Here is a 26,957-nt window from a genome sequence, read left to right on the forward strand (position 1 = left end):
ATGAGTGGTACTCAGTGATGTGTTGTGTTGGATTTGCCCCAAACATAACACTTTGTATTCGGGACATAAAGTTACATTTCTTTGCCACAATTTTTGCGGTTTTACTTTAGTGTCTTATTGCAAACAGGATGCATTTTTTTTGGAATATTTTTTATTCTGTACAGGCTTCCTTTTCACTCTGTCATTTAGGTTAGTATTGTGGATGTACTTCAATGTTGCTGGGCCATCCTCAGTTTTCTCCTATCACAGCCATTAAACTCTGTAACTGTTTTAAAGTCACCTTTGGCCTCATGGTGAAATCCCTGAGCGGTTTCCTTCCTCTCCGGTAAGGACGCCTGTGTCTTTGTCGTGACTGGTTGCATTGATTCACCATCCAAAGTGTAATTATTAACATTGACATGCTCAAAGGGATATTCAATGTCTGTTTTTTTTTTTTTTTTACCCATCTGGCAATAGGTGCCCTTCATCGCAAAGCATTGGAAAACCTCCCTGCTCTTTGCGGTTGAATCTGTGTTTGAAATTCACTGCCTGACTGAGGGAACTTACAGATAATTATATGTGTGGGGTACAGAGATGAGGTAGTCATTCAAAAATCATGTTAAACACTATTATTGCACACAGGAATGAGTCCATGCAATTTATTATGTGATTTGTTAAGCACATTTTTACTCCGGAACTTATTTAGGCTTGCCATAACAAAGGGGTTGAATACTTATTGACTTAACACATTTCAGATTTTCATTTTAATTAATTTGTAAACATTTCTAAGAACTAAATTCCACTTTGACATTATCGGGTACTGTGTCTAGGCCAGTGACACAACATCTCAATGTAATCAATTTTAAATTCAGGCTGTAACACTACAAAATGTGGAAAAAGTCAAGTGGTGTGAATACTTTCTGAAAACACTAAGCCCAGCCGCCCACCCTCAAACACTTATTGTCGGCTGGCAGCAGAGAGACTACAGCTGCACCGAAGTGAGCTAAGCACTCTGTGATCTCTCTCGAACATCTGCTTTTTTGTAGTTGAACCGCACTTTGCTTCTCCCACAAGGTGACTTCCAGGCTTATGGATCGAGAAATAACAACCGTAGTGGTTTAACTTTTTGTTATATCTACAATTTAGAATAACGAGTAAACCCAGAGGTTTTTCATAGCTTGGAATATGTCTGGGAGTTATGATGCCAAACTTGAGCAAAGGCTCTAAGTTGCTGTCATAACATTGCTGTTCTCTTCAGCCCTTGTCCAGTCTGAAATGTCAATCTCTGCAAATTAGTTAAGATTACGTAATGTGTAACATTTTCCAATGTCAGGATTTGTGTTTTCCAGCTGATCTTTAGGCTGTTTTGTCTGGCACAGGCCTGGTGGATAGATGACAGCTGTACTGTAGTGTGGTAATGCAGCAGCAGTCTACCTCCCTCTTTTCCATGATGCCCCATTACTACCCTGGGCTTTCTATAAACTTTTAGTATTTATTTTTTTCCACAGGCTTTTAAGGATTTGACCAAAGACCCACTTTATTTTTACTCCGTAAGGGATCACCGTGTTAAAAGTATCGACTTTGGTGGCCAAGGAACCTGACTGCCCCCTTCTAAAAGCTCCATACAGTACATATAGGCAGTGGTGGAAAAAGTACCCAATTGTCATACTTGAGTAAAAGTAAAGATACATTATTTGAAACTGACTCAAGTGAAAGTCACCAAGTGAAAGTCACCCAGTAAAATACTACTTGAGTAAAAGTCAAAGTATTTAGTTTTAAATATACGTAAGTATCAAAAGTAAATGTAATTGCAAAAATATACTTAAGTATGAAAATTAAAAGTATAAATCATTTAAAATGACTTCTGTTAGGCAATCCAAATGGCAACATTTTTATTTTTATTTATTTATGGATATGCAAGGGCACACTCCAACACTCAGACATAATTTACAAATGAAGCATTTGTGTTTAGTGAGTCTGCCAGATCAGACTCAGTAGAGATGACCAGGGATGTTCTCTTGATAAGAGTGTGAATTGGACCATTTTCCTGTCCTGCTAAGCATTCAAAATGTAACGAGTACTTTTGGGTGTCAGGGAAAATGTAAAAAGTAGATTATTTTCTTTAGGAATGTAGTGGAGTAAAAGTTGTCAAAAATATAAATAGTAAAGTACAGATACCACAAACTACTTAAGTAGTACTTTAAAGTATTTTTACTTAAGTACTTTACACCACTGCATATACAGTACCAGTCAAGAGTTTGGACACCTACTCATTCCAGGGTTTTTCTTTATTTTTACTATTTTCTACATTGTAGAATAATAGTGAAGACATAAAAACTATGAAATAACACATATGGTGTTAAGCAAATCAAAATATATTTTATATTTGAGATTCTAAAAAGTAGCCACCCTTTGCCTTGATGAAAGCTTTGCACACTCTTGGCATTCTCTCAGCCAGCTTCACGAGGTAGTCACCTGGAATGCATTTCAATTAACAGGTGTGCCTTGTTAAAAGTTAATTTGTGGAATTTATTTCCTTAATGCGGTTGAGGCAATCAGTTGTGTTGTGACAAGGTAGGGGTGGTATACAGAAGATAGTCCATATTATGGCAAGAACATCACAAATAAGCAAAGAGAAATGACAGTCCATCATTACTTTAAGACATGAAGGTCAGTCAATACGGACAATTTCAAGAACTTTAAAGTTTCTTCCAGTGCAGTCACAACAACCATCAAGAGCTATGATGAAACTGGCTCTCATGAGGACCACCACAGGAAAGGAAGACCCAGAGTTACCGCTGCTGCAGAGGATAAGTTCATTAGAGTTAACAGCCTCAGAAATTGCAGACCAAATAAATGCTCCACCGAGTTCAACAGACACATCTCAACATCACTGTTTAGAGGAGACTGCGTGAATCAGGCCTTCATGGTCGAATTGCTGCAAAGAAATTACTACTAAAGGAGCAAAAAAAATGAGCAATGGACATTAGACCATTTGTTCTTTGGTCTGATGAGTCCATATTGGAGAGTTTTGGTTCCAACTGCCGTGTCTTTGTGAGATGAAGAGTAGGTGAACGGATGACCTCTGCATGTGTAGTTCCCACCGTGAAGCATGGAGGAGGTTGTTTGATGGTGTGGGGGTGCTTTGCTAGTGACACTGTAGGTGATTTATTTAGAATTCAAGGTACACTTAACCAACATGGCTACCACAGCATTCTGCAGTGATACGACATCCCAGTTGGAGTTGGACCGCAGCACTCCCTGTTCACCCATGACTGCGTGGCCAAACACGCCTCCAACTCAATCATCAAGTTTGCAGACGACACAACAGTCGTAGGCTTTATTACCAACAATGACGAGACCGCATACAGGGAGGAGGTGAGGGCTCTGGGAGTGTGGTGCCAGGAAAATAACCTCTCACTCAACATTAACAAAACAAAGGAGATGATTGTGGACTTCAGGAAACAGCAGAGGGTGCACCCCCCTATCCACATCGACTGGACCGCAGTGGAGACGTTGGAAAGCTTCAAGTTCCTTGGCGTACACATCACTGACGAACTGAAATGGTCCACCCTCAGGAGGCTGAAGAAATTTGGCTTGGCACCTAAATCCCTCACAAACTTTTACAGATGCACAATTGAGAGCATCCTGTCGGGCTGTATCACCGCCTGGTACGGCAACTTCACCGCCCGCAACCGCAGGGCTCTCCAGAGGGTGGTGCGGTCTGCTCAACGCATCACTGGGGGCAAACTTCCAGCCCTCCAGGACACCTACAGCACCCGATGTCCTTGATGATCTTTTTGGCCTTCCTGTGACAACAACCACCCCGCTATCATCCAGAAGGAGAGGTCAGTACAGGTGCATCAAAGCTGTAACCGAGAGACTTAAAAACAGCTTCTATCTCAAGGACATCAGACTGTTAAATAGCCTTCATTAGCACATTATAGGCTGCTGCCTATATACATAGATTAGAAATCACTGGCCATTTTAATAAATGGAACACTAGTCACTTAATGTTTACATATCTTGCATTACTCATCTCGTGTATATACTGTATTCTATACTATTCTACTGTATCTTAGTCTATGCCGCTCTGACATTGCTCGTCTATGTATTTATTTATATATTCTTAATTCCATTGCTTTACTTAGATTTGTGTGTATTGGATATATGTTGTGAAATTGTTAGATATTACTGCACTGTCAGAGCTAGAAACACAAGCATTTTGCTACACCCGCAATAACATCTGCTAAACACGTGTATGTGACCAATACAATTTGATTTGAAGGAAAAGCAGCCAACAAGTGCTCATGGTATGTGGGAACTCCTTCAAGACTGTTGGAAAAGCATTCCAGGTGAAGCTGGTTGAGAGAATGCCAAGAGTGTGCAAAGCTGTCATCTAGGCAAAGGGTGGCTACTTTGAAGAATCTATAATCTCAAATATATTTTGATTTGTTTAACACTTTTTTGGTTACTACATGATTCCATATGTTATTTGATCTTTGTGATGTCTTCACTATTATTCTACCATGTAGAAATTAGTAAAAATAAATAAAATCCCTTGAATTAGTAGGTGTGTCCAAACTTTTGACTGGTACTGTAGGCTAGGCTAGGCTCCATTTTGAGTAGTTTGACTCTCAGTAGCATGACAAAATGTAAGCGCTGTAGTCCTGCCTGAACGCCTGATTTGACTCCTTGATAAAGTGCTAACAGTAGAGAGGATTACCCGAGCACTTTGCAGCTTTATGATTATATTCCACTTAAGACCTTTCGTCATATGTGACCTTACAGTCATGCATGTCAAACCGTTAATGGAAACAATTTTTTCACAGAAGTTAAGCCTTCTTAATGTCAAGTAAGGAGATTTGTAGCATAGTGCTACTACATCCTCTCTGGTTTTAGAGTTTTGATCTGAAATGCTCAGTTTCTCTGAACATATTGTTTTAGGGGGTTAAAGAGGTTTAGGTGAGAAGATTGGCCTAAATGGGTGCACAGACCTCTTCAGTTGGCCCTACAATACAGTGAAGCGGTCACATGTTGCCTCCGAGTCCACAGGCCTCTAATTCACTGCCTAAGCGTACACTCGTTTCTGCCTGGGCGTACTCCAAGCCTCAAATAATGTGTGTATTATGAAATGAGGTATAAGGAGTCTGCTGTTTTTCCATCATGTTTAAGATACCGTGATGAAGTGTGAAGTCTTCAGATGTGTTATTCTTTACTGTTGACAGAGGTTTTAGAAGTCTCTGTAAATGGCTGCGAGGATGTTTGTTCTGCAACCTGAATGGCTGTGCTGTAGTGTTGTGTACAATGCCCCCTCTGTAAGGCTTACATACTGTACATTTTATATAGGCTTGAAAGACCATTTGAACTCTAGACAGGGTTGTGCTTCTGTAGCGAGAAAGTGCTTGCTTGTAATTATTGCACAGGGTCAACTGAGGAGCAGGCAGCCTATGTGCCAGAAGGTGGCAGCACCATTGTACCTGTATGTACTGTTGTACACATAAACAAAAGGACATTGCTGACATTTGCTGTTCAATTATATGATCACATTTGCAAGATCATTGCTGCTGTCCTTTGCTGCTTTAAATAAATATTTTAGTATTATATGTTTAGGCCTACTTCTATAGATAATTTTAAAAAATAAGCAACCCTAATCTTCTACCGCTTCATCATTTTTAGACCTATGTGAAATGGAGAACATTATTTTGTTAGCATTGTACATTTGATTTTGTGTAAACTGACATGTTGGGGGATAGGATGTTTTGATAGTTCAGATGATCATATATGTACATTTTAAGTGGTACGCTATTTGTCCCTTCTGTAGTTAGCTGGTGATTTTGTTAATGGATGGTTCAACACTGATGTCACATGTCACAGATGGAGGCAGGCTACTTTGTGAACCTCTAGGGAGATGATAGGTCAAAGGTCATCAGAGTGCTTCTTACCCCCAGCCGACCTCTCAGGGCAAAGGGACAGGGAGGCATATCCCACGTGGGACTGAGCTTGAAGCATTGAACACGCCCCCCCAACACCAACACAGTTAATGTCAAACTAGCAAGGGGGGGGTGGGTAAATTGCATTTTAATAGCCTACAGAATTGGAATTTGTTTATTGCATTAATTAATTTAGGCTAATTGAAATAGAATTGACTGTCACCCTGCAAAGCAGCCTTGTCATTACAGGAGAGCTGTGATTGAGTTACACCCCATGGGGGAGACAGACAATTTATTGAAAAGGTTTACGCTGGTGATGCTGACATCCTGTCTGGGGTTATTGATGATCTGTTTTAGTCTGATCGATGACTGAATGGGAGCAGAGTTGTTTTTGGCCATGATGGGGTGGGTTGGACTCTCTGGAAAGCAGGCCAGTTGTAGACCTATGCCTATAGACATCAGTGTTTTAAATATAGGCGACCATTGGCCTGGCCCCCCAGTGAGAGGATGCTCCAAGTGGGGCCTGCATATTGAGTGGACCCCTACCCCCCTGCCCCAGGTCCTGTGGGACACATTGACTGTAGGGGACAGGGGTCTGTCTGGCCTGACCTGAACACACTACTGGCCTCAGTCACCTCTGGGTCCTGCCCCGGCCGGTCCTATACTGCACTCACTGGAATGTGTCCCAAATGGCACCCCATTTCCTATATAGTGCACTACTTTTGACCAGAGCCCTATGGGCCCTGGTCAAAAGTAGTGTACTACATAGGGAATGGAGTCCAATTTGGAACGCAACCACTGCGCTCACCCGGCCAACTCCTCTGGCCTCAGAAAGAATAGTGCTTGCCACAGCAGAAGCTGCTCTCACTAACCCAGTTAGCTCTGAGGTAAAGTCAATACAGTTTTAGTAGCTCGATGTCGTCTGTATACAGTATGCTGCTGCCAGTGTTTTTCATGAATTGTATTTTTCCTCCTAGCTGAAAGCGGGGCAGGCCTAGGGCTATTTCATACAGACAGTGCTGCGAATGAATTGTACCGTAGCATGCGTTTTAAAGTCGTCGTTTGGCATCTTCTCCATATCCAATTCAGTAGGGCTTGTGTTGTAAAGCCGGTGGATGAAGAGGTCTACTTTTCAACATGAGGTAATATAGTCTATAAAAATTGTGGAGGCTGGCTTGTAAATCGCTGATCATAAGGGTTATAGGAGGAAGACTGGGACTGGGAACCCCTCCTAGCAGTTTCCTGGAAAAATACCCATAAGGAACACAGATGACAGATCTTAGTAGATAATATAGGGTCAGGAGTTTTTCACTGGTCAGGTCACATGGTCAGGAAATAGACCTAACCCAACTTATAAAGAATAGCCAGCTACAGCCCTGTCCGGAAGCAGTATTTTTCTATCCAGACTCTGACTATGAGTTGATGACAGACTTCTGTCCAGACTATCAGGAGGAGAGTGGGGCTCAGTCACACTATAGGTCAGGGGTTGGCAACAGGTGGCCCACGGGCCAGAACCGGCCCGCATGTTATTATTTGTGTGTGTGTTAAAAAAATATATATACACACACACACACACACACACAGTACCAGTCAAAAGTTTGGACACACCTACTCATTCCAGGGTTTTTCTTTATTTTTACTATTTTCTACATTGTAGAATAATAGTGAAGACATCAAAACTATGAAATAACACATATGGAATCATGTAGTAACCAAAAAAGTGTTATGTACACATGCGTACACACGAGCGTGCACACTTGCCTGATGTCACTGAGGGCATGTGCCACACCTGTTAATGCTAGTTGCCCGTGGGCTCAATAGCTCCTCTGTCCTACCACACCAAATGGCTGCATGGAAGTTTTCACATGCATTCTTCAGGCTATCTACTCTTAATGTTTGAACAGCTGTGTTTGATTGGACTCTATTTTAAGGGCTTTGTGTGTCAGTGAGTGTTTGTCGCTCCAGATTAAAAGTGTCAATTTGATAGGAAGCATTTTTTACACGATGAGCCTACGGAAAATTCCTCATTGAAAATGGACATTCGCACGTGCCCTTGGTCTGTGTGTGTCCTGTGTGTATTGTGAAAAAGGGTTGTTTGACAATAATCTGGTAATCCATACAAATCCTCCAGTGTTTGAGACTCTGGTCAACCCTAACAGAAGGCCTGCGTGCCCAAACATTTGCTCAGTCATTCAATACATATCTGAGAGTATTAGGCCTGTAGTGTAAATGTGACTTCTGTTTGTAGGTGTGTGTCTACATATCCTGCTTTAGAGTAGAGCCCTTTGGTAAACCCACCACAGTGACCCAGACCTGAGCTGCATTCTCAACCAACCTGTGTCGCCTTGCCTCTGGGTGAGGTGAGATGTCTGTTTTGAACCTTTTGTCTATTCTCCTCCAGGACCTGCACACCATTTACTGTCACTTCTACCACATGGATGTCCTGTCCCACCTCAGGGAGCACCAGCTCAGGTCAGATTTAACTCTCTGTTCAACCGTAACACCAAACATTCACCCTGCTAAAGCTCCATACACCAGGGCCCGTATTCGTAAAGCATCTTAGAGTAGGAGTGCTGATCTATGATCAGTTTGGCCTTTTAAAACATCATGAATGAGATTAGGCTATGCTACATGGGCAAGGGGGACCTGATTCCTTGATCACCACTCCTACTCTGATGAGGCATTATTAATACAGGCCCTGGAGTGGAAGCTACAACTAGTGTCTATGACTCATCCACATGACCCTTCCAGACCAATCTCCTGTACATACATAGGACAGAGATGTCTTACACACACTGGGGCCAGCGTGCAGGCCAGGCCACACAGCCATCTCTGAGACATTAACCACAACCATTCCACATAATCAACACTCGGATATGAGAGCTGTCAGTCTGGTTGTGATCATGTATGGACTGATAATCTATAAACTGGTAGTGTCTGAACTAGAGATGGGAGAAAAAATAGATACTGTTGCATATCGGGATATTATTTTTGACAATATATTGTATCGTATTGTTTTGACAATATTGCAATATTATTTTTGTGCTAATTGGCTGTACCTGCACCAAAACTCCAGCATTTTTTCATAGCTTCTTCTCCATGTTCTTTTTAAATAGGGAGCCAATTTGTTTTCAGCGATTTTTTATTTCTGTGACTGATCAAGACTAGTTTTATCATGGCTCTCTCTTGACCCTCTGCAGCAAATATGGTGAGCAATATGTTTGGAACATCGAATCGCAATAAAATCACAGTATTAAATCGCAATACATATAGAATCCTGAGAATCGCAATATATATCGTATCGGCACCAAATGATTGTGATGTCCCAGGCATTTCCCAGCCCTAATGCGCATACAATAGACCAGTGGCTGTTGCTTAAATTCAACTGACTTTATAAACAAAACTGACTTTATGAACATTTTATAACAGGCGCTAGCAGGTACTTTAGATCGGTAGGGCTGAAAAAGTTGGTAGTGTCATATGAAACGGTACTACAGTATTCTAAAATGTTGGTGTCATAAGTATCAGAATGCTGCAGAGGGACAAGAGAGAGTTTTGATCAGTCATAGAAATAAAAGTGCTGAAGACAAATTGGCTCCCTATTTAAAAAGATGGAGAACAAGCTATGCAGAGCTTTGGTGCAAGGACAGCCAACTAGTGCCAAAATGATACGATATATTGTTAAAAATAATATCTCGATATGTAACTGTATAATTTCTTTCTCCCATCACTAGTCTGAACTGATCATGCATAAACGTATAATGTATGAACTGATAATGTATGAACTGGTAGTATCTGAACTAAGTGTTTTTTCGCCTAAGTCCAAACATTGGAAAGATGTTTTTTTATACAAAATTCTTGCTACCAATAGAATGTTATTTATATGGGGTATACAATCTTCCCAGCTCTGCAGATTTTGCTGCGAAGAGAGAGAATCATTAGATCATTTGTTTTGGTACTGTCCATTTGTAGCTTGTTTTTGGTCACAGGTCCAGGAATAGCTGAAGGATTTTAATATTTACCTGGAGCTAACCCTGCAGATAGCACTACTGGGTAGTCTGAAAAGTCATAGTCAATCGATCATTAATATAATAATACTTTTTGCAAAAATGTTTATTTTCAATTTACAATCTGTAGGAACAATGAGAATAGAAGGGTTCAGAACTTTTGTAAAACATCACAGTACAGTTGAAAAATATATGGCAAATAGAAATCCAATATGGATGGTGTTCAGAGATAGATGGGTGGGGTTGATTGGAGCTGAAGGTTGGGACTAATAACAACAAAATAACTAATGAAAAACATACTGTGTCCATAATAAGTATGTAGGTTGAGAACTTTTGTGAAAGAGCACAGTTTGAAAGATATGGCATATAGAAGCAAACCGGATGGATATCATGAAAATGATCGGAGAGTTTGAGGGTAGAGGAAGTTCAGGAGAAAAAAACTAACAAAATAGAATTATTGTCAAATTGACTGTGTCCATAAAATGTATATAGTATGTATATTCTGGAAGTAGAGGCCTAAGCGTTGTTGTTCACTAGTTTAATCCAATTAGGGGAGGGGTGGTGGGTTTGGAAAATAATAAAGGGAAATTATATATATATATTTTTTTTTAAAGGATGTGTGTGTGTGTATAATAAATAAATAAATAAATATACAGTGGGGAGAACAAGTATTTGATACACTGCCGATTTTGCAGGTTTTCCTACTTACAAAGCATGTAGAGGTCTGTAATTTTTATCATAGGTACACTTCAACTGTGAGAGACGGAATCTAAAACAAAAATCCAGAAAATCACATTGTATGATTTTTAAGTAATTAATTTGCATTTTATTGCATGACATAAGTATTTGATCACCTACCAACCAGTAAGAATTCCGGCTCTCACAGACCTGTTAGTTTTTCTTTAAGAAGCCCTCCTGTTCTCCACTCATTACCTGTATTAACTGCACCTGTTTGAACTCGTTACCTGTATAAAAGACACCTGTTCACACACTCAATCAAACAGACTCCAACCTTTATTTATTTATTTTATTTTTTGTCATTTAGCAGACGCTCTTATCCAGAGCGACTTACAGGAGCAATTAGGGTTAAGTGCCTTGCTCAAGGGCACATCGACAGATTTTTCACCTAGTCGGCTCGGGGATTAGAACCAGCGACCTTTCGGTTACTGGCACAACGCTCTTAACCACTAAGCTACCTGCCGCCTCAACCTCTCCACAATGGCCAAGACCAAAGAGCTGTGTAAGGACATCAGGGATAACATTGTAGACCTGCACAAGGCTGGGATGGGCTACAGGACAATAGGCAAGCAGCTTGGTGAGAAGGCAACAACTGTTGGCGCAATTATTAGAAAATGTAAGAAGTTCAAGATAACGGTCAATCACCCTCGGTCTGGGGCTCCATGCAAGATCTCACCTCGTGGGGCATCAATGATCATGAGGAAGGTGAGGGATCAGCCCATAATTACACGGCAGGACCTGGTCAATGACCTGAAGAGAGCTGGGACCACATTCTCAAATAAAACCATTAGTAACACACTACGCCGTCATGGAATAAAATCCTGCAGCGCACGCAAGGTCCCCCTGCTCAAGCCAGCGCATGTCCAGGCCCATCTGAAGTTTGCCAATGACCATCTGGATGATCCAGAGGAGGAATGGGAGAAGGTCATGTGGACTGATGAGACAAAAATATAGCTTTTTGGTCTAAACTCCACTCGCCGTGTTTGGAGGAAGAAGAAGGATGAGTACAACCCCAAGAACACCATCCCAACCGTGAAGCATGGAGGTGGAAACATCATTCTTTGGGGATGCTTTTCTGCAAAGGGGACAGGACGACTGCACCGTATTGAGGGGAGGATGGATGGGGCCATGTATCGCGAGATCTTGGCCAACAACCTCCTTCCCTCAGTAAGAGCATTGAAGATGGGTCGTGGCTGGGTCTTCCAGCATGACAACGACCCGAAACACACAGCCAGGGCAACTAAGGAGTGGCTCCGTAAGAAGCATCTCAAGGTCCTGGAGTGGCCTAGCCAGTCTCCAGACCTGAACCCAATAGAACATCTTTGGAGGGAGCTGAAAGTCTGTATTGCCCAGCAACAGCCCCGAAACCTGAAGGATCTGGAGAAGGAGTGGGCCAAAATCCCTGCTGCAGTGTGTGCAAACCTGGTCAAGACCTACAGGAAACATATGATCTCTGTAATTGCAAACAAAGGTTTCTGTACCAAATATTAAGTTCTGCTTTTCTGATGTATCAAATACTTATGTCATGCAATAAAATGCAAATTGTTTACTTAAAAATCATACAATGTGATTTTCTGGATTTTTGTTTTAGATATCGTCTCTCACAGTTGAAGTGTACCTATGATACAAATTACAGACCTCTACATGCTTTGTAAGTAGGAAAACCTACAAAATCGGCAATGTATCAAATACTTGTTCTCCCCACTGTGTGTATATATATATATATATATATATATATATATATACAGTTGAAGTCGGAAGTGTACATACACTTAGGTTGGAGTCATTAAAACCACTCCACAAATTTCTTGTTAACAAACTATAGTTTTGGCAAGTCGGTTAGGATATCTACTTTGTGCATGACACAAGTAATTTTTCCAACAATTGTTTACAGACAGATCTTCACTTATAATTCACTGTATCACAATTCCAGTGGGTAAGACGTTTACACACACTAAGTTGACTGTGCCTTTAAACTGCTTGGAAAATTCCAGAAAATGATGTCATGGCTTTAGAAGCTTCTGATAGGCTAATTGACATCATTTGAGTCAATTGGAGGTGTTCCTGTGGATGTATTTCAAGGCCTACCTTCAAGCTCAGTGCCTCTTTGCTTGACATCATGGGAAAATCAAAAGAAATCAGCCAAGACCTCAGAAAAAATATTGTACACATCTCTGGTTCATCCTTGGGAGCAATTTCCAAATGCCTGAAGGTACCGTGTTCATCTGTACAAACAATAGTACGCAAGTATAAACACCATGGGATTACACAGCCGTCATACCGCTCAGGAAGGAGATGCATTCTGTCTCCTAGAGATGAACATATTTTGGTGCGAAAAGTGCAAATCAATCCCAGAACAACAGCAAAGGACCTTGAAGATGCTGGAGGAAACGGGTACAAAAGTGTATATATATCCACAGTCCTATATCGACAACCTGAAAGGCTGCTCAGCCAGGAAATAGCCACTGCTCCAAAACTGCCATAGAAAAGCCAGACTACAGTTTGCAACTGCACATGTAAACAAAGATCGTACTTTTTGGAGAAATGTCCTCTGGTCTGATGAAACAAAAGAAGAGCTGTTTGGACATAATGACCATTGTTATGTTTGGAGGAAAAAGGGGGTGCTTGCAAGCCGAAGAACACCATCCCAACCGTGAAGCATGGGTGTGGCAGCATCATGCTGTGGGGGTGCTTTACTGCAGGAGGGACTGGTGCATTTCACAAAATGGATGACATCATGAGGAAGGAAAATTATGTGGATATATTGAAGCAACATCTCAAGACATCAGTCAGGAAGTTAAAGCTTGGTCGCAAATGGGTCTTCCAAATGGACAATGACCCCAAGCATACTTCCAAAGTTGTGGCAAAAAAACTGTGTTTATTTTCAGCAAACTTAACGTGTAAATATTTGTATGAACATAACAAGATTCAACAACTGAGACATAAACTGAACAAGTTCCACAGACATGTGACTATCAGAAATTGAATAATGTGTCCCTGAACAAAGGGGGGGGGGGGTCAAAATCAAATGTAACAGTCAGTATCTGGTGTGGCCACCAGTGTATTAAGTACTGCAGTGCATCTCCTCCTCATGGACTGCACCAGATTTGCCAGTTCTTGCTATGAGATGTTACCCCACTCGTCCACCAAGGCACCTGCAAGTTCCCAGACATTTCTGGGGGTATGGCCCTAGCCCTCACCCTCCGACCCAACAGGTCCCAGAGGTGCTCAATGGGATTGAGATCCGGGCTCTTCGCTGGCCATGGCAGAACACTGACATTCCTGTCTTGCAGGAAATCACGCACAGAACGAGCAGTATGGCTGGTGGCATTGTCATGCTGGAGGGTCATGTCAGGATGAGCCTCCAGGAAGGGTACCACATGAGGGAGGAGGATGTCTTCCTTGTAACGCACAGCGTTGAGATGGCCTGCAATGACAACAAGCTCAGTCCGATGATGCTGTGACACACCGCCCCAGACCATGACGGACCCTCACCCTCCAAATCGATCCCGCTCCAGAGTACAGGCCTCGGTGTAACGCTCATTCCTTTGACGATAAACGCAAATCCGACCATCACCCCTGGTGAGACAAAACCACGACTCGTCAGTGACGAGCACTTTATGCCAGTCCTGTCTGGTCCAGCGACGGTGGGTTTGTGCCCGTAGGCGAAGTTGTTGCCGGAGATGTCTGGTGAGGTCCAGCCTCTCTCAGCCTATTGCGGACAGTCTGAGCACTGATGGAGGGGATTGTGCATTCTTGGTGTAACTTGGGCAGTTGTTGTTGCCATCCTGTACCTGTCCCGCAGGTGTGATGTTCGGATGTACCGATCCTGTGCAGGTGTTGTTACACGTGGTCTGCCACTGCGAGGATGATCAGCTGTCCGTCCTGTCTCCCTGTATCGCTGTTTTAGGCGTCTCACAGTACGGACATTGCAATTTATTGCCCTGGCCACATCTACAGTCCTCATGCCTTCTTGCAGAATGACTAAGGCACGTTCACGCAGATGAGCTGGGACCCTGGGCATCTTTCTTTTGGTGTTTTTCAGAGTCAGTAGAAAGGCCTCTTTTCCATAACTGTGACCTTAATTGCCTACCGTCTGTAAGTTGTTAGTGTCTTAACAACCGTTCCACAGGTGCATGTTCATTAATTGTTTATGGTTCATTGAACAAGCATGGGAAACAGTGTTTAAACCCTTTACAATGAAGATCTGTAATGTTATTTGGAGGTTTACGAATTATCTTTCAAAGACAGGGTCCTGAAAAAGGGATGTTTCTTTTTTTTCTGAGTGTTTTATTTATGTGTGTGTGTGTGTGTGTGTGTGTGTGTGTGTGTGTGTGTGTGTATATATATATATATATATATATATATATATATTATGTATATTTATATATATGTGTGTGTGTGTGTGTGTGTATGTATGTGTTTGTGGAGAAAACACATATGGGGGATTGGAAATGATGCACTCAATTTACATTGATGGAAGTTGCAATCTATCTGCAATATTAAAGCTGATCTACCCCCTAAAAAAACAAAAAAACATCACCAAAATAAAAGCTAGACAGTCAAGGAGAATAGAAAATTCCAATACCAATGAATATAGCAGTATTGATTTTGCTATTGTTTGAGCAAAAGAACACAGCATTAGCCATGCAACATTCATAGAATTGCAGGAAATTAGCTTTAATACTGCAAAAGGTTCTCTAAACCGTCAAAATGGCGGCCTCTAAAATGTTATCTAAAATTCAGCCGCGCTGACAGGCCGATCCACGACCATTGCCACGCTCAACACCTACGCCCCTTTTTTGAGCCAGAAAAAACCCTAATGTATAAACGTATAATGTATGAAACTGATAATATATGAACTGATAATATATGAACTGGTAGTGTCTGAACTGATAATGTATACGTGTATGATTTATAAAACTGGTAATGTATGAACTGATATGTTTTGTTGTTGTGCAGGTCGATGTGTTCTTCAGCCAGGTATGAGAGACACGAAGCTAACCACGTCCTGTTCTAGTAAGTAAACGCACACACACACACACACACACACACACACACACACACACACACACACACACACAGGAAAACCTAAACATCTGCTTGGCTTCTCTTGCAGAACACTATTTTCCTCTTCTGTTTGTCTGTAGCATCAAATCAAATAAAAGTTTAATCGTCGTCTACATAGCTTAGCTGATGGTAGTGTCCACCCACTCTGCCCAGAGTGGCTGAAAACACGCTTTGGTGTTGAAATTTCACTTATGTTATGAATGTATTTTTATTTGTATTTAATCAATTTCAGAATAAGGCTGTAACATAACAAAATGTGGTAAAAGTCAAGGGGTATGAATACTTTCCGAAGGCACTGTGTGTGTGTGTGTGTGTGTGTGTGTGTGTGTGTGTGTATGTATATGTATATATATATACAGTGAGTGAAAAAAGTATTTGATCCCCTGCTGATTTTGTACGTTTGCCCACTGACAAAGAAATGATCAGTCTATAATTTTAATGGTAGGTTTATTTGAACAGTGAGAGACAGAATAACAACAACAAAATCCAGAAAAACGCATGTCAAAAATGTTATAAATTGATTTGCATTTTAATGAGGGAAATAAGAATTTGACCCCCTCTCAATCAGAAAGATTTCTGGCTCCCAGGTGTCTTTTATACAGGTAACGAGCTGAGATTAGGAGCACACTCTTAAAGGGAGTGCTCCTAATCTCAGCTTGTTACCTGTATAAAAGACACCTGTCCACAGAAGCAATCAATCAATCAGATTCCAAACTCTCCACCAAGACCAAAGAGCTCTCCAAGGATGTCAGCGACAAGATTGTAAACCTACACAAGGCTGGAAGGGGCTACAAGACCATCACCAAGCAGCTTGGTGAGAAGGTGACAACAGTTGGTGTGATTATTCTCAAATGGAAGAAACACAAAAAGACCTGTCAATCTCCCTCGGCCTGGGGCTCCATGCAAGATCTCACCTTGTGGAGTTGCAATGATCATGAGAACGGTGAGGAATCAGCCCAGAATTACACAGGAGGATCTTGTCAATGATCTCAAGGCAGCTGGGACCATAGTCACCAAGAAAACAATTGGTAACACACTACGCCGTGAAGGACTGAAATCCTGCAGCGCCTGCAAGGTCCCCCTACTCAAGAAAGCACATATACAGGGCCGTTGAAGTGTGCTAATGAACATCTGAATGATTCAGAGGAGAACTGGGTGAAAGTGTTGTGGTCAGATGAGACCAAAATCGAGCTCTTTGGCATCAACTCAACTCGCCGTGTTTGGAGGAGGAGGAATGCTGCCTATGACCCCAAGAACACCATCCCCACCGTCAAACATGGAGGTGGAAACATTATGCTTTGGGGGTGTTTTTCTGCTAAGGGGACATCTTCACCGCATCAAAGGGACGGTGGACTGGGCCATGTACCGTCAAATCTTGGGTGAGAACCTCCTTCCCTCAGCCAGGGCATTTAAAATGGGTAGTGGATGGGTATTCCAGCATGACAATGACCCAAAAAACACGGCCAAGGCAACAAAGGAGTGCTCAAGAAGAAGCACATTAAGGTCCTGGAGTGGCCTAGCCAGTCTCCAGACCTTAGTCCCATAGAAAATCTGTGGAGGGAGCTGAAGGTTCGAGTCGCCAAACGTCAGCCTCGAAACCTTAATGACTTGGAGAAGATCTGCAAAGAGGAGTGGGACGAAATCCCTCCTGAGATGTGTGCAAACCTGGTGGCCAACTACAAGAAACGTCTGACCTCTGTTTTGCCACCAAGTACTAAGTCATGTTTTGCAGAGGGGTCAAATACTTATTTCCCTCATTAAAATGCAAATCAATTTATAAAATTTTTGACATGGTTTTTTCTGGATTATTTTTGTTGTTATTTTGTCTCTCACTGTTCAAATAAACCTACCATTAAAATTATAGACTGATCATGTCTTTGTCAGTGGGTAAACGTACAAAATCAGCATGGGATCAAATACTTTTTTCCCTAAATGTATGTGTGTGTATATATATATATATATATATATATATATATGTGTGTGTGTGTGTGTGTGTGTGTGTGTGTTTTTTAGATTTTTTTGCAAATGCATACAAAATTAAAAACAGAAATACCTTATTTACATAAGTATTCAGACCCTTTGCTATGAGACTCGAAATTGAGCTCAGGTGCATCCTGTTTCCATTGATCATCCTTGAGATGTTTCTACAACTTGATTGGAGTCAACCTGTGGTAAATTCAATTAATTGGACATGATTTGTAAAGGCACACACCTGTCTATATAAGGTCCCACAGTTGACAGTGCATGTCAGAGCAAAAACCAAGCCATGAGGTCGAAGGAATTGTCCGTAGACCTCCGAGACAGGATTGCGTCGAGGCAGAGATCTGTGGAAGGGTACCAAAACATTTCTTCAGTATTGAAAATCTTCAAGAACACAGTGGCCTCCATCATTCTAAAATAGAAGAAGTTTGGAAACAACAACACTCTTCCTTGAGCCCGGCCAAACAAAGCAATCGGGGTAGAAGGGCCTTGGTCAGGGAGGAACCCGATGGGCACTCAGACAGAGCTTTAGAGTTCCTCTGTGGAGATGGGAGAATCTTCCGGAAGGAAAACCATCTCTGCAGCACTCCACCAATCAGGCCTTTATGGTAGAGTGGCCAGACGGAAGCCACTCCTCAGTGAAAGGCACATGACAGCCCGCTTGGAGTTTGCCAAAAGGCACCTAAAGACTGTCAGACCATGAGAAACAGGATTATCTGGTCTGAAGGAACCAAGATTGAACTCTTTGGTCTGAATGCCAAGCGTCACGTCTGGAGGAAACCTGGCACCATCCCTAAGGTGAAGCATGGTGGTGACAGCATCATGCTGATGGGATGTTTTTCAGTGGCAGGGACTGGGAGACTAGTCAGAATCGAGGCAAATATGAATGGACCAAAGTACAGAGAGATCCTTGATAAAAACCTGCTCCAGAGCACTCAGGACCTCAGACAGGGGCGGATGTTCACCTTCCAACAGGACAACGACCCTAAGCACACAGCCAAGACAATGCAGGAGTGGCTTCGGGATAAGTCTCTGAATGTCCTTGAGTGGCCCAACCAGAGCCCGGACTTGAACCCGATCGAACATCTCTGGAGAGACCTGAAAATAGCTGTGCAGCAACGCTCCCCATCCAATCTGATAGAGCTTGCGAGGATCTGCAGAGAAGAATGGAGAAACTTCCCAAATACAGGTGTCCCAAGCTTGTAGCGTCATAACCAAGAAGACTCGAGGCTGTAATGGCTGCCAAAGGTGCTTCAACAAAGTATTGAGTAATGGGTCTGAATACTTACGTAAATGTGATATTTCAGTGTTTTATTTTTTATTAATTATCAACATTTTCTAAAAACCTGTTTTTGCTTTGTCATTATGGGGTATGGTGTGTAGATTGATGAGGAAAAACAATTGAATCCATTTTAGAGTAAGGTTGTAACATAACAAAATTTGAAAAAGTCAAGGTGTCTGACAGTACCAGTCAAAGGTTTGGACAAACCTCCTCATTCAACGGTTTTTCTTAATTTTTATTATTCATGAGGTAGTCAGCTGGAGTGCATTTCAATTAACAGGTGTGCCTTCTTAAAAGGTAATTTGTGGAATTTCTTTCCTTAAAGCTTTTGAACCAATCAGTTGTGTTGTGACAAGGTAGGGAGGGTGGGTATACAGAAGATAGCCCTATTTGGTAGAAGACCAAGTCCATATTATGGCAAGAACAGCTCAAATAAGCAAAGAGAAACGACTGTCCGCCATTACTTTAAGACATGAAGGTCAATCAATACGGAAAACATCAATAACTTTTAACGTTTCTTCAAGCGCAGTCGCATGAACCATCAAAGCGCTATGATGAAACTGGCTCTCATGAGGACTGCCACAGGAATGGAAGACCCAGAGTTACCTCTGCTGCAGAGGATAAGTTCATTAGAGTTACCAGCCTCAGAAATTGCAGCCCAAATAAATGCTTCACAGACTTCAAGTAACAGACACATCTCAACATCAACTGGTCAGAGGAGACTGTGTGAATCAGGCCTTCATGGTCGAATTGCTGCAAAGAAACAACTACTAAAGGACACCAATAAGAAGAAGAGACTTGCTTGGGCCAAGAAACATGAGCAATGGACATTAGACCGGTGGAAATTTGTCCTTTGGTCTGGAGTCCAAATTGGAGATGTTTGGTTCCAACCACTGTGTTGTTGTGAGACGCAGTGTGGGTGAACGGATGAGCTCTGCATGTGTATTTCCCACCGTAAAGCATGGAGGAGGAGGTGTTATGATGTGGGGGTGCTTTGCTGGTGATACTGTCAGTGATTTATTTAGAATTCAAGGCACACTTAACCAGCATGGCTACCACAGCATTCTGCAGCGATACGCCATTCCCATCTGGTTTTGGCTTAGTGGGACTATCATTTGTTTTTCAACAGGACAATGACCCAACACACCTCCAGGCTGTGTACGGGCTATTTGACCAAGAAGGAGAGTGATGGAGTGCTGCATCAGATGACCTGGCCTCCACAATCCCCCGACCTCAACCCAATTGAGATGGTTTGGGATGAGTCGGACCACAGACTGAAGGAAAAGCAGCCAACAAGTGCTCAGCATATGTGGGAACTCCTTCAAGACTGTTGGAAAAGCATTCAGGTGAAGCTGGTTGAGAGAATGCCAAGAGTGTGCAAAGCTGTCATCAAGGCAAAGGGTGGCTATTTGAAGAATCTCAAATATAAAATATATTTTGATTTGCTTAACACTTTTTTGGTTACTACATGATTCCATATGTGTTTTTTCATAGTTTTGATGTCTTCACTATTATTCTACAATGTAGAAAATAGTAAAAATAAATAAATGCACTTGAATGATATATATATACAGTGAGGGAAAAAAGTATTTGATCCCCTGCTGATTTTGTGCGTTTGCCCACTGACAAAGAAATGATCAGTCTATAATTTTAATGGTATGTTTATTTGAACAGTGAGAGACAGAATAACAACAAAAAAATCCAGAAAAACTAATGTTATAAATTGATTTTCATTTTAATGAGAGAAATAAGTATTTGACCCCTCTGCAAAACATGACTTATTACTTGGTGGCAAAACCCTTGTTGGCAATCACATAGGTCAGACGTTTCTTGTAGTTGGCCACCAGGTTTGCACACATCTCAGGAGGGATTTTGTCCCACTCCTCTTTGCAGATCTTCTCCAAGTCATTAAGGTTTCGAGATTGACGTTTGGCAACTCGAACCTTCAGCTCCCTCCACAGATTTTCTATGGGACTAAGGTCTGGAGACTGACTAGGCCACTCCAGGACCTTAATGTGCTTGTTCTTAAGCCACTCCTTTGTTGCCTTGGCCTTGTGTTTTGGGTCATTGTTATGCTGGAATACCCATCCACGACCCATTTTCAATGCCCTGGCTGAGGGAAGGAGGTTCTCACCCAAGATTTGACGGTACATGGCCCCGTCCATCGTCCCTTTGATGCGGTGAAGTTGTCCTGTCCCCTTAGCAGAAAAACACCCCCAAAGCATAATGTTTCCACCTCCGTGTTTGACGGTGGGGATGGTGTTCTTGGGGTCATAGGCAGCATTCCTCCTCCTCCAAACACGGCGAGTTGAGTTGATGCCAAAGAGCTCGATTTTGGTCTCATCTGACCACAACACTTTCACCCAGTTCTCCTCTGAATCATTCAGATGTTCATTGGCAAACTTCAGACGGGCCTGTATATGTGCTTTCTTGAGCAGGGGGACCTTGCGGGCGCTGCAGGATTTCAGTCCTTCACGGCGTAGTGTGTTACCAATTGTTTTCTTGGTGACTATGGTCCCAGCTGCCTTGAGATCATTGATAAGATCCTCCCGTGTAGTTCTGGGCTGATTCCTCACCGTTCTCATGATCATTGCAACTCCACAAGGTCAGATCTTGCATGGAGCCCCAGTCCGAGGGAAATTGACAGTTATTTTGTGTTTCTTCCATTTGCGAATAATCGCACCAACTGTTGTCACCTTCTCACCAAGCTGCTTGGCGATGGTCTTGTAGCCCATTCCAGCCTTGTGTAGGTCTACAATCTTGTCCCTGACATCCTTGGAGAGCTCTTTGGTCTTGGTGATGATGGAGAGTTTGGAATCTGATTGATTGATTGCTTCTGTGGACAGGTGTCTTTTATACAGGTAACGAGCTGAGATTAGGAGCACTCCCTTTAAGAGTGTGCTCCTAATCTCAGCTCGTTACCTGTATAAAAGACACCTGGGAGCCAGAAATCTTTCTGATTGAGAGGGGGTCAAATACTTATTTCCCTCATTAAAATGAAAATCAATTTATAACATTTCTGACATGCGTTTTTCTGGATTTTTTTGTTGTTATTCTGTCTCTCGCTGTTCAAATAAACCTACCATTAAAATTATAGACTGATCATTTCTTTGTCAGTGGGCAAACGTACAAAATCAGCAGGGGATCAAATACTTTTTTCCCTCACTGTATATATATATATGGGGTTTGGGGTCGCCTAGAAATGTCCTTGTTTTCGAAAGAAAAGCAAATTTTTTGTCCATTAAAATTACATCAAATTGTTCAGAAATACAGTGTAGACATTGTTAATGTTGTAAATGGTTATTGTAGCTGGAAACGGCTGATTTTTTATGGAATATCTACATAGGCGTACAGAGGCCCATTATCAGCAACCATCAGTCCTGTGTTCCAATGGCACGTTGTGTTTGCTAATCCAAGTTTATCATTTTTAAAGGCTAATTGATCATTAGAAAACCCTTTTGCAATTATGTTAGCACAGCTGAAAACTGTTGTGCTGATTTTAAAGAAGCAATAAAACTGGCCTTCTTGAGACTAGTTGAGTATCTGGAGTATCAGCAATTGTGGGTTCGATTATCGGGCCAAAATGGCCAGAAACAAATAACTTTCTTCTGAAACTCTTCAGTCTATTCTTGTTTTGAGAAATGAAGGCTTCTCCATGCGAGAAATTGCCAAGAAACTGAAGATCTCGTTCAACGCAAACTGGCTCTAACCATAATAGAAAGAGGAGTGGGAGGCCCCAGTGCACAACTAAGCAACAGGACAAATACATTTGAGTGTCTAGTTTTAGAAATAGACGCCTCACAGGTCCTCAACTGGTAGCTTCATTAAATAGTACCTGCAAAACACCAGTCTCAGCGTCAACAGTGAAGAGGCGACTCTGGGATGCTGACCTTCTAGGCAGAGTTTCAAAGAAAAAGCCATATCTCAGACTGGCCAATAAAATATTAAGATGGGCAAAAGAACACAGACACTGGACAGAGGAAGATTGGAAAAAAAGTGTTATGGACAGACGAATCGAAGTTTGAGGTGTTTGGATCACAAAGAAGAACATTTGTGAGACACAGACGAAATGAAAAGATGCTGGAGGAGTGATTGATGCCATCTGTCAAGGATGTAGGAGGTAATGTGATGGTCTGGGGGTGCTTTGGTGGTGGTAAATTGGGAGATTTGTACAGGGTAAAAGGGATCTTGAAGAAGGAAGGCTATCACTCCATTTTGCAACGCCAAACCGTCCCTGTGGACGGCGCTTGATTGGAGCCAATTTCCTCCTACAACAGGACAATGACTCAAAGCACAGCTCCAAACTTTGCAATAACTATTTAGGGAAGAAGCAGTCAGCTGCTATTCTGTCTATGATGGAGTGGCCAGCACAGTCTCCGGATCTCAACCCTATTGAGCTGTTGTGGGTGCAGCTTGACCGTACCCAGTAAGAAGTACCCATCAAGCCAATCCAACTTGTGGGAGGTGCTTCAGGAAGCATGGGGTGAAATCTCTTCAGATTACCTCAACAAATTGACAACTAGAATGCCAAAGGTCTGCAAGGCTGTAATTGCTGCAAATGGAGGATTCTTTGATGAAAGCAAAGTTTGAAGGACACAATTATTATTTCTATTAAAAATAATTATTTCTAACCTTGTCAATGACTACATTTCCTATGCATTTTGCTGTATTTCCTATTCAAACTCATTTCATGGATGTTTTCATGGAAAACACGGACATTTCTAAGTGACCCCAAACTTTTGAACGGTAGTGTGTGTGTGTGTATGTATATATGCATGTTCCTTGTTGTCTTGTCTCCCCCTACATACATATATACATACATACAATGTTACTTGTTGTCCTGTCTCCCCCTACATACATATATACATACATACAATGTTCCTTGTTGTCCTGTCTCCCCCTACAGCCAAGACAGCCTCGCCACTTGTTGGTACATCCTCCTCTCCGGCTCAGTCTTCGTCAAGGAGCACATGTACTTGGCTAGATGCTGGTAGGTACCATCTATCTTCCATTGATCAGCACGCAGCCTCTTCACACAGACAGACTGGACGGGATAAGGAGAGGGAGAGGCTGCGTCCCAAATGGCACCCTATATTGTGCACCACTTTTGACCGGGTTCCATAGGGTGCTGGTCAAAAGTAGTGCACTATAAAGGGGATAGGGTGCCATTTGGGACACATCCAGAGAGGCCGGTGGTCTATCTCCTGTCTGGCAGCAGCAAGTGGCAGTGTCCTTCAGATCTGCGTGGGCTTTGATAAGATAGCTTGTGATGAAGTGTCTGTAATAGAGCAATGAGTGAGTTCTGAACAGAGTTGGTTCTGCTGCGGTTCACATGCACACACTCTTTCTCGCTCTCTCTGACACTCACACACACACACAAGTAGGGATCATGTCTGTTTGATGCAGTGCAGCTTTGAGGCAAGTGTGAGATTCCTCTTGCACCACATGACTATAATAACTGCAGTCGCCAATAATGAGGGGTGTGTGTGTGTGTGTTGCTGATTGAGTGCAGATGTCTCGGACACAGACACACCAGCCAGGCCCATTCTCACCGCTTATTAATGCTTTTCATCTGCCTGCCCTGGTCGGTCTCTCCAACACGCCCTTCTTCCTGCCCAGCCATAAAACACAAACCTTTTGTGAGCTCAAGACTGAAAAGGTTTTGAAAGATAATTTGCACATAGTACCACTTCATCTACCCTACTGTACAGAATATATCAGATTTGATGTGGAGTTGAATCTGCTTATTGGCAGCAATTTGGCCCACATTAGGTGACCACCATGTGCTGCAGTGCAGAAGGAAAAGTTAGGCAACCACAATTGCCTTGAAGGGATATTGAAGTGTGTGTATGCCTGTGTGTGTGAATGTGTGTGTGCCTGTGCACGTAGGCCTATGTGTGACTGTGAACATGGTGTCTGTGTGTGTTTTCCTGTGCGGTGCAGTTGACAGACAGACAGAGCAGGGCGGTTGGGGTGGGGTGCTGCCTCTGCAGGGTGTCCATGGGGCTGTTGGGGCAGAGGGGGGTTAGGAGGGCAGTGAGCAGGGGGAAGGGAAGAGGGTGGTGGGGAATGCAGAACTCCTGGCAGGACTGGGACTGGCCATGTGTTCCTTAGCAGCATGCAGCCCAGGAGCACATCCAGGCAGGAAATGAGCACACACATAAACACACACACACTGCCCTGGAGCCATCGGACACACAGACCAGAGAGAGAACACACTCCCTCCCTTAGAAAAGACTCAAGCCCACAATGACTCGCCTCCTCTTCACCCTGGATCTCTAAACAGACTGGACTTGGATTTACAACAGTTTGGGTGGAGACCTGAACGATTGTATTTCCTTTAAAAAAAATTGAGGATATGCTGGATATCATCTCCCTTCAAAGAGACCCAGAGAAGCAGATCTGTACGTAGCTGGTTGTCAGGTTAGTGTTTACGTGTTCCTCCCTTGTGGAACATATGTTTTGATCGTTCTGTTAGGAGTTGAGCCCTAGGACTTGGAGTCGTGGATGTGTGCTGTAGTAAGTCATTAAGGAGCTTTTTAAATTCCCCCTCTCCGCTTGTGGACTGAAGCCGGCATGGGAATCTAAAAGTTGCTATGGACTAAATCAGGGATTCCCAACCTATTTTTCCCAAGGGCCCCCTTTTTCACATTTGAAAAATGTTACACCCTCCCCTTTTCATTTGAATGATTTTTTATTGAGAGCCTATATTAAATACAAAATAAAGTCACCCGATTTCCCCAAATCCGCTACCAAATATGTTTTATTATGGTAATTTATATGAAACCTACATTTAATTATACATATATTTTACAGAATTTGATTTGATCAATTAATAGCGACATATTCACACATTGTATAAGATTATTCCCAACAAATTCAAATGTCTTTGACTCCTCTACTTTAGGACATAGCTCAGCTTCTGAATGTCATAGACTAACCAAAGATATTCCCATGTGCAGCATCCGAGTCGCGTCTTCCTCTGACATTTTACCACTTGTTTTTAGCCTAAAGCATTAGGCGTCGTTTTAGATCGGTATAAACAATCATGAATTGTAAAAAAAATTAAATAGACCCCTCAAATCAAGGAAGGTTGGGAATGGGAACCCCTGGACTAAATGTTTTGGAATTCCCGGCGGGAGGCACGCATTGGCAGGATGCCATCTGGCCTGTGTGGTTTGAAATGATAGCGCACTATACATGTTGTCGATTTGAATCTACGCTCAGCATCTGAAACACAAGCCTACTACTACTGAGTGAAAGCAAGAAAGGCACATTTATCAATAAATGACTGAGCCAGGAATAGCCCATGGTAAGTGTCTTGTTCTACTCACAGTTTCACTTCTAAAATGGATTCATCTTAACTTAACCACAGCCTTTTTGAACACAAGACTAAGTTATCCTATACCTGATGGGCAGGTTTTCTTTTCAGCTCTTGTGACGTTCTCATTTCTTCCCATGTTTTGATTCTGGTCAAACCGCAGCCCTTCTCATGTACAGAGATTGTTAATTGTCCAGCAATTTCAAGGTAAGCTAACACTGGGGCAGGTTCCTTAGATTCTTATAAACTAGCATTTGTTTGTGTTTTTCTAAAGTAAACATCATTAGTATTCCTGCTCAGTAATGTAGACTAATGGTTTTATTGACTGGTTTGTTTACTAGTATGTTGTGGGTCACAAAAAGCCACTGTCCTTTGTGTCAATGTCAATATTCAACCCTGCGGCTTGAGTTTGATAGAATTACACTCAATTTCACCGAAATACTTCTGTGAATTTCATTGACCCCCTTTACATTGATGCTATTTTGTGATTGTTGCTGCTGGGCATAGTAACAATAGTACGTTTTACATAGTAGTGACATAGCAGTCATGCATTTCTAGTAACTAAAATGGATTTTCATGTTGGTCAATTATTGCTAGCCAATATGGTCTTGGCTTTGGTGTTAAAGACTGTGTGGCATTTTGCTCAA

The 26,957-nt window shown here is 42.2% G+C and overlaps 1 protein-coding gene across 4 annotated transcripts in view; it reads left to right on the forward strand.

The window, feature by feature from the left end:
- The window catches only part of LOC121574010 (rap guanine nucleotide exchange factor 6), a 159,030-nt gene that overhangs the window by 20,005 nt on the left and 112,068 nt on the right, over positions 1-26,957 (forward strand). For all 4 annotated transcript variants that reach the window (XM_041886512.2, XM_041886513.2, XM_045222660.1 and 1 more), the window contains exons 2-4: positions 8,314-8,384; positions 15,620-15,676; positions 23,896-23,979. In XM_041886512.2, the coding sequence (XP_041742446.2) occupies positions 8,314-8,384; positions 15,620-15,676; positions 23,896-23,979 (212 nt within the window). The remainder of the gene's footprint in view (positions 1-8,313; positions 8,385-15,619; positions 15,677-23,895; positions 23,980-26,957) is intronic.

The sequence above is a fragment of the Coregonus clupeaformis genome, chromosome 9 (assembly GCF_020615455.1).
Source record: "Coregonus clupeaformis isolate EN_2021a chromosome 9, ASM2061545v1, whole genome shotgun sequence".
NCBI classification, from domain to species: domain Eukaryota; kingdom Metazoa; phylum Chordata; class Actinopteri; order Salmoniformes; family Salmonidae; genus Coregonus; species Coregonus clupeaformis.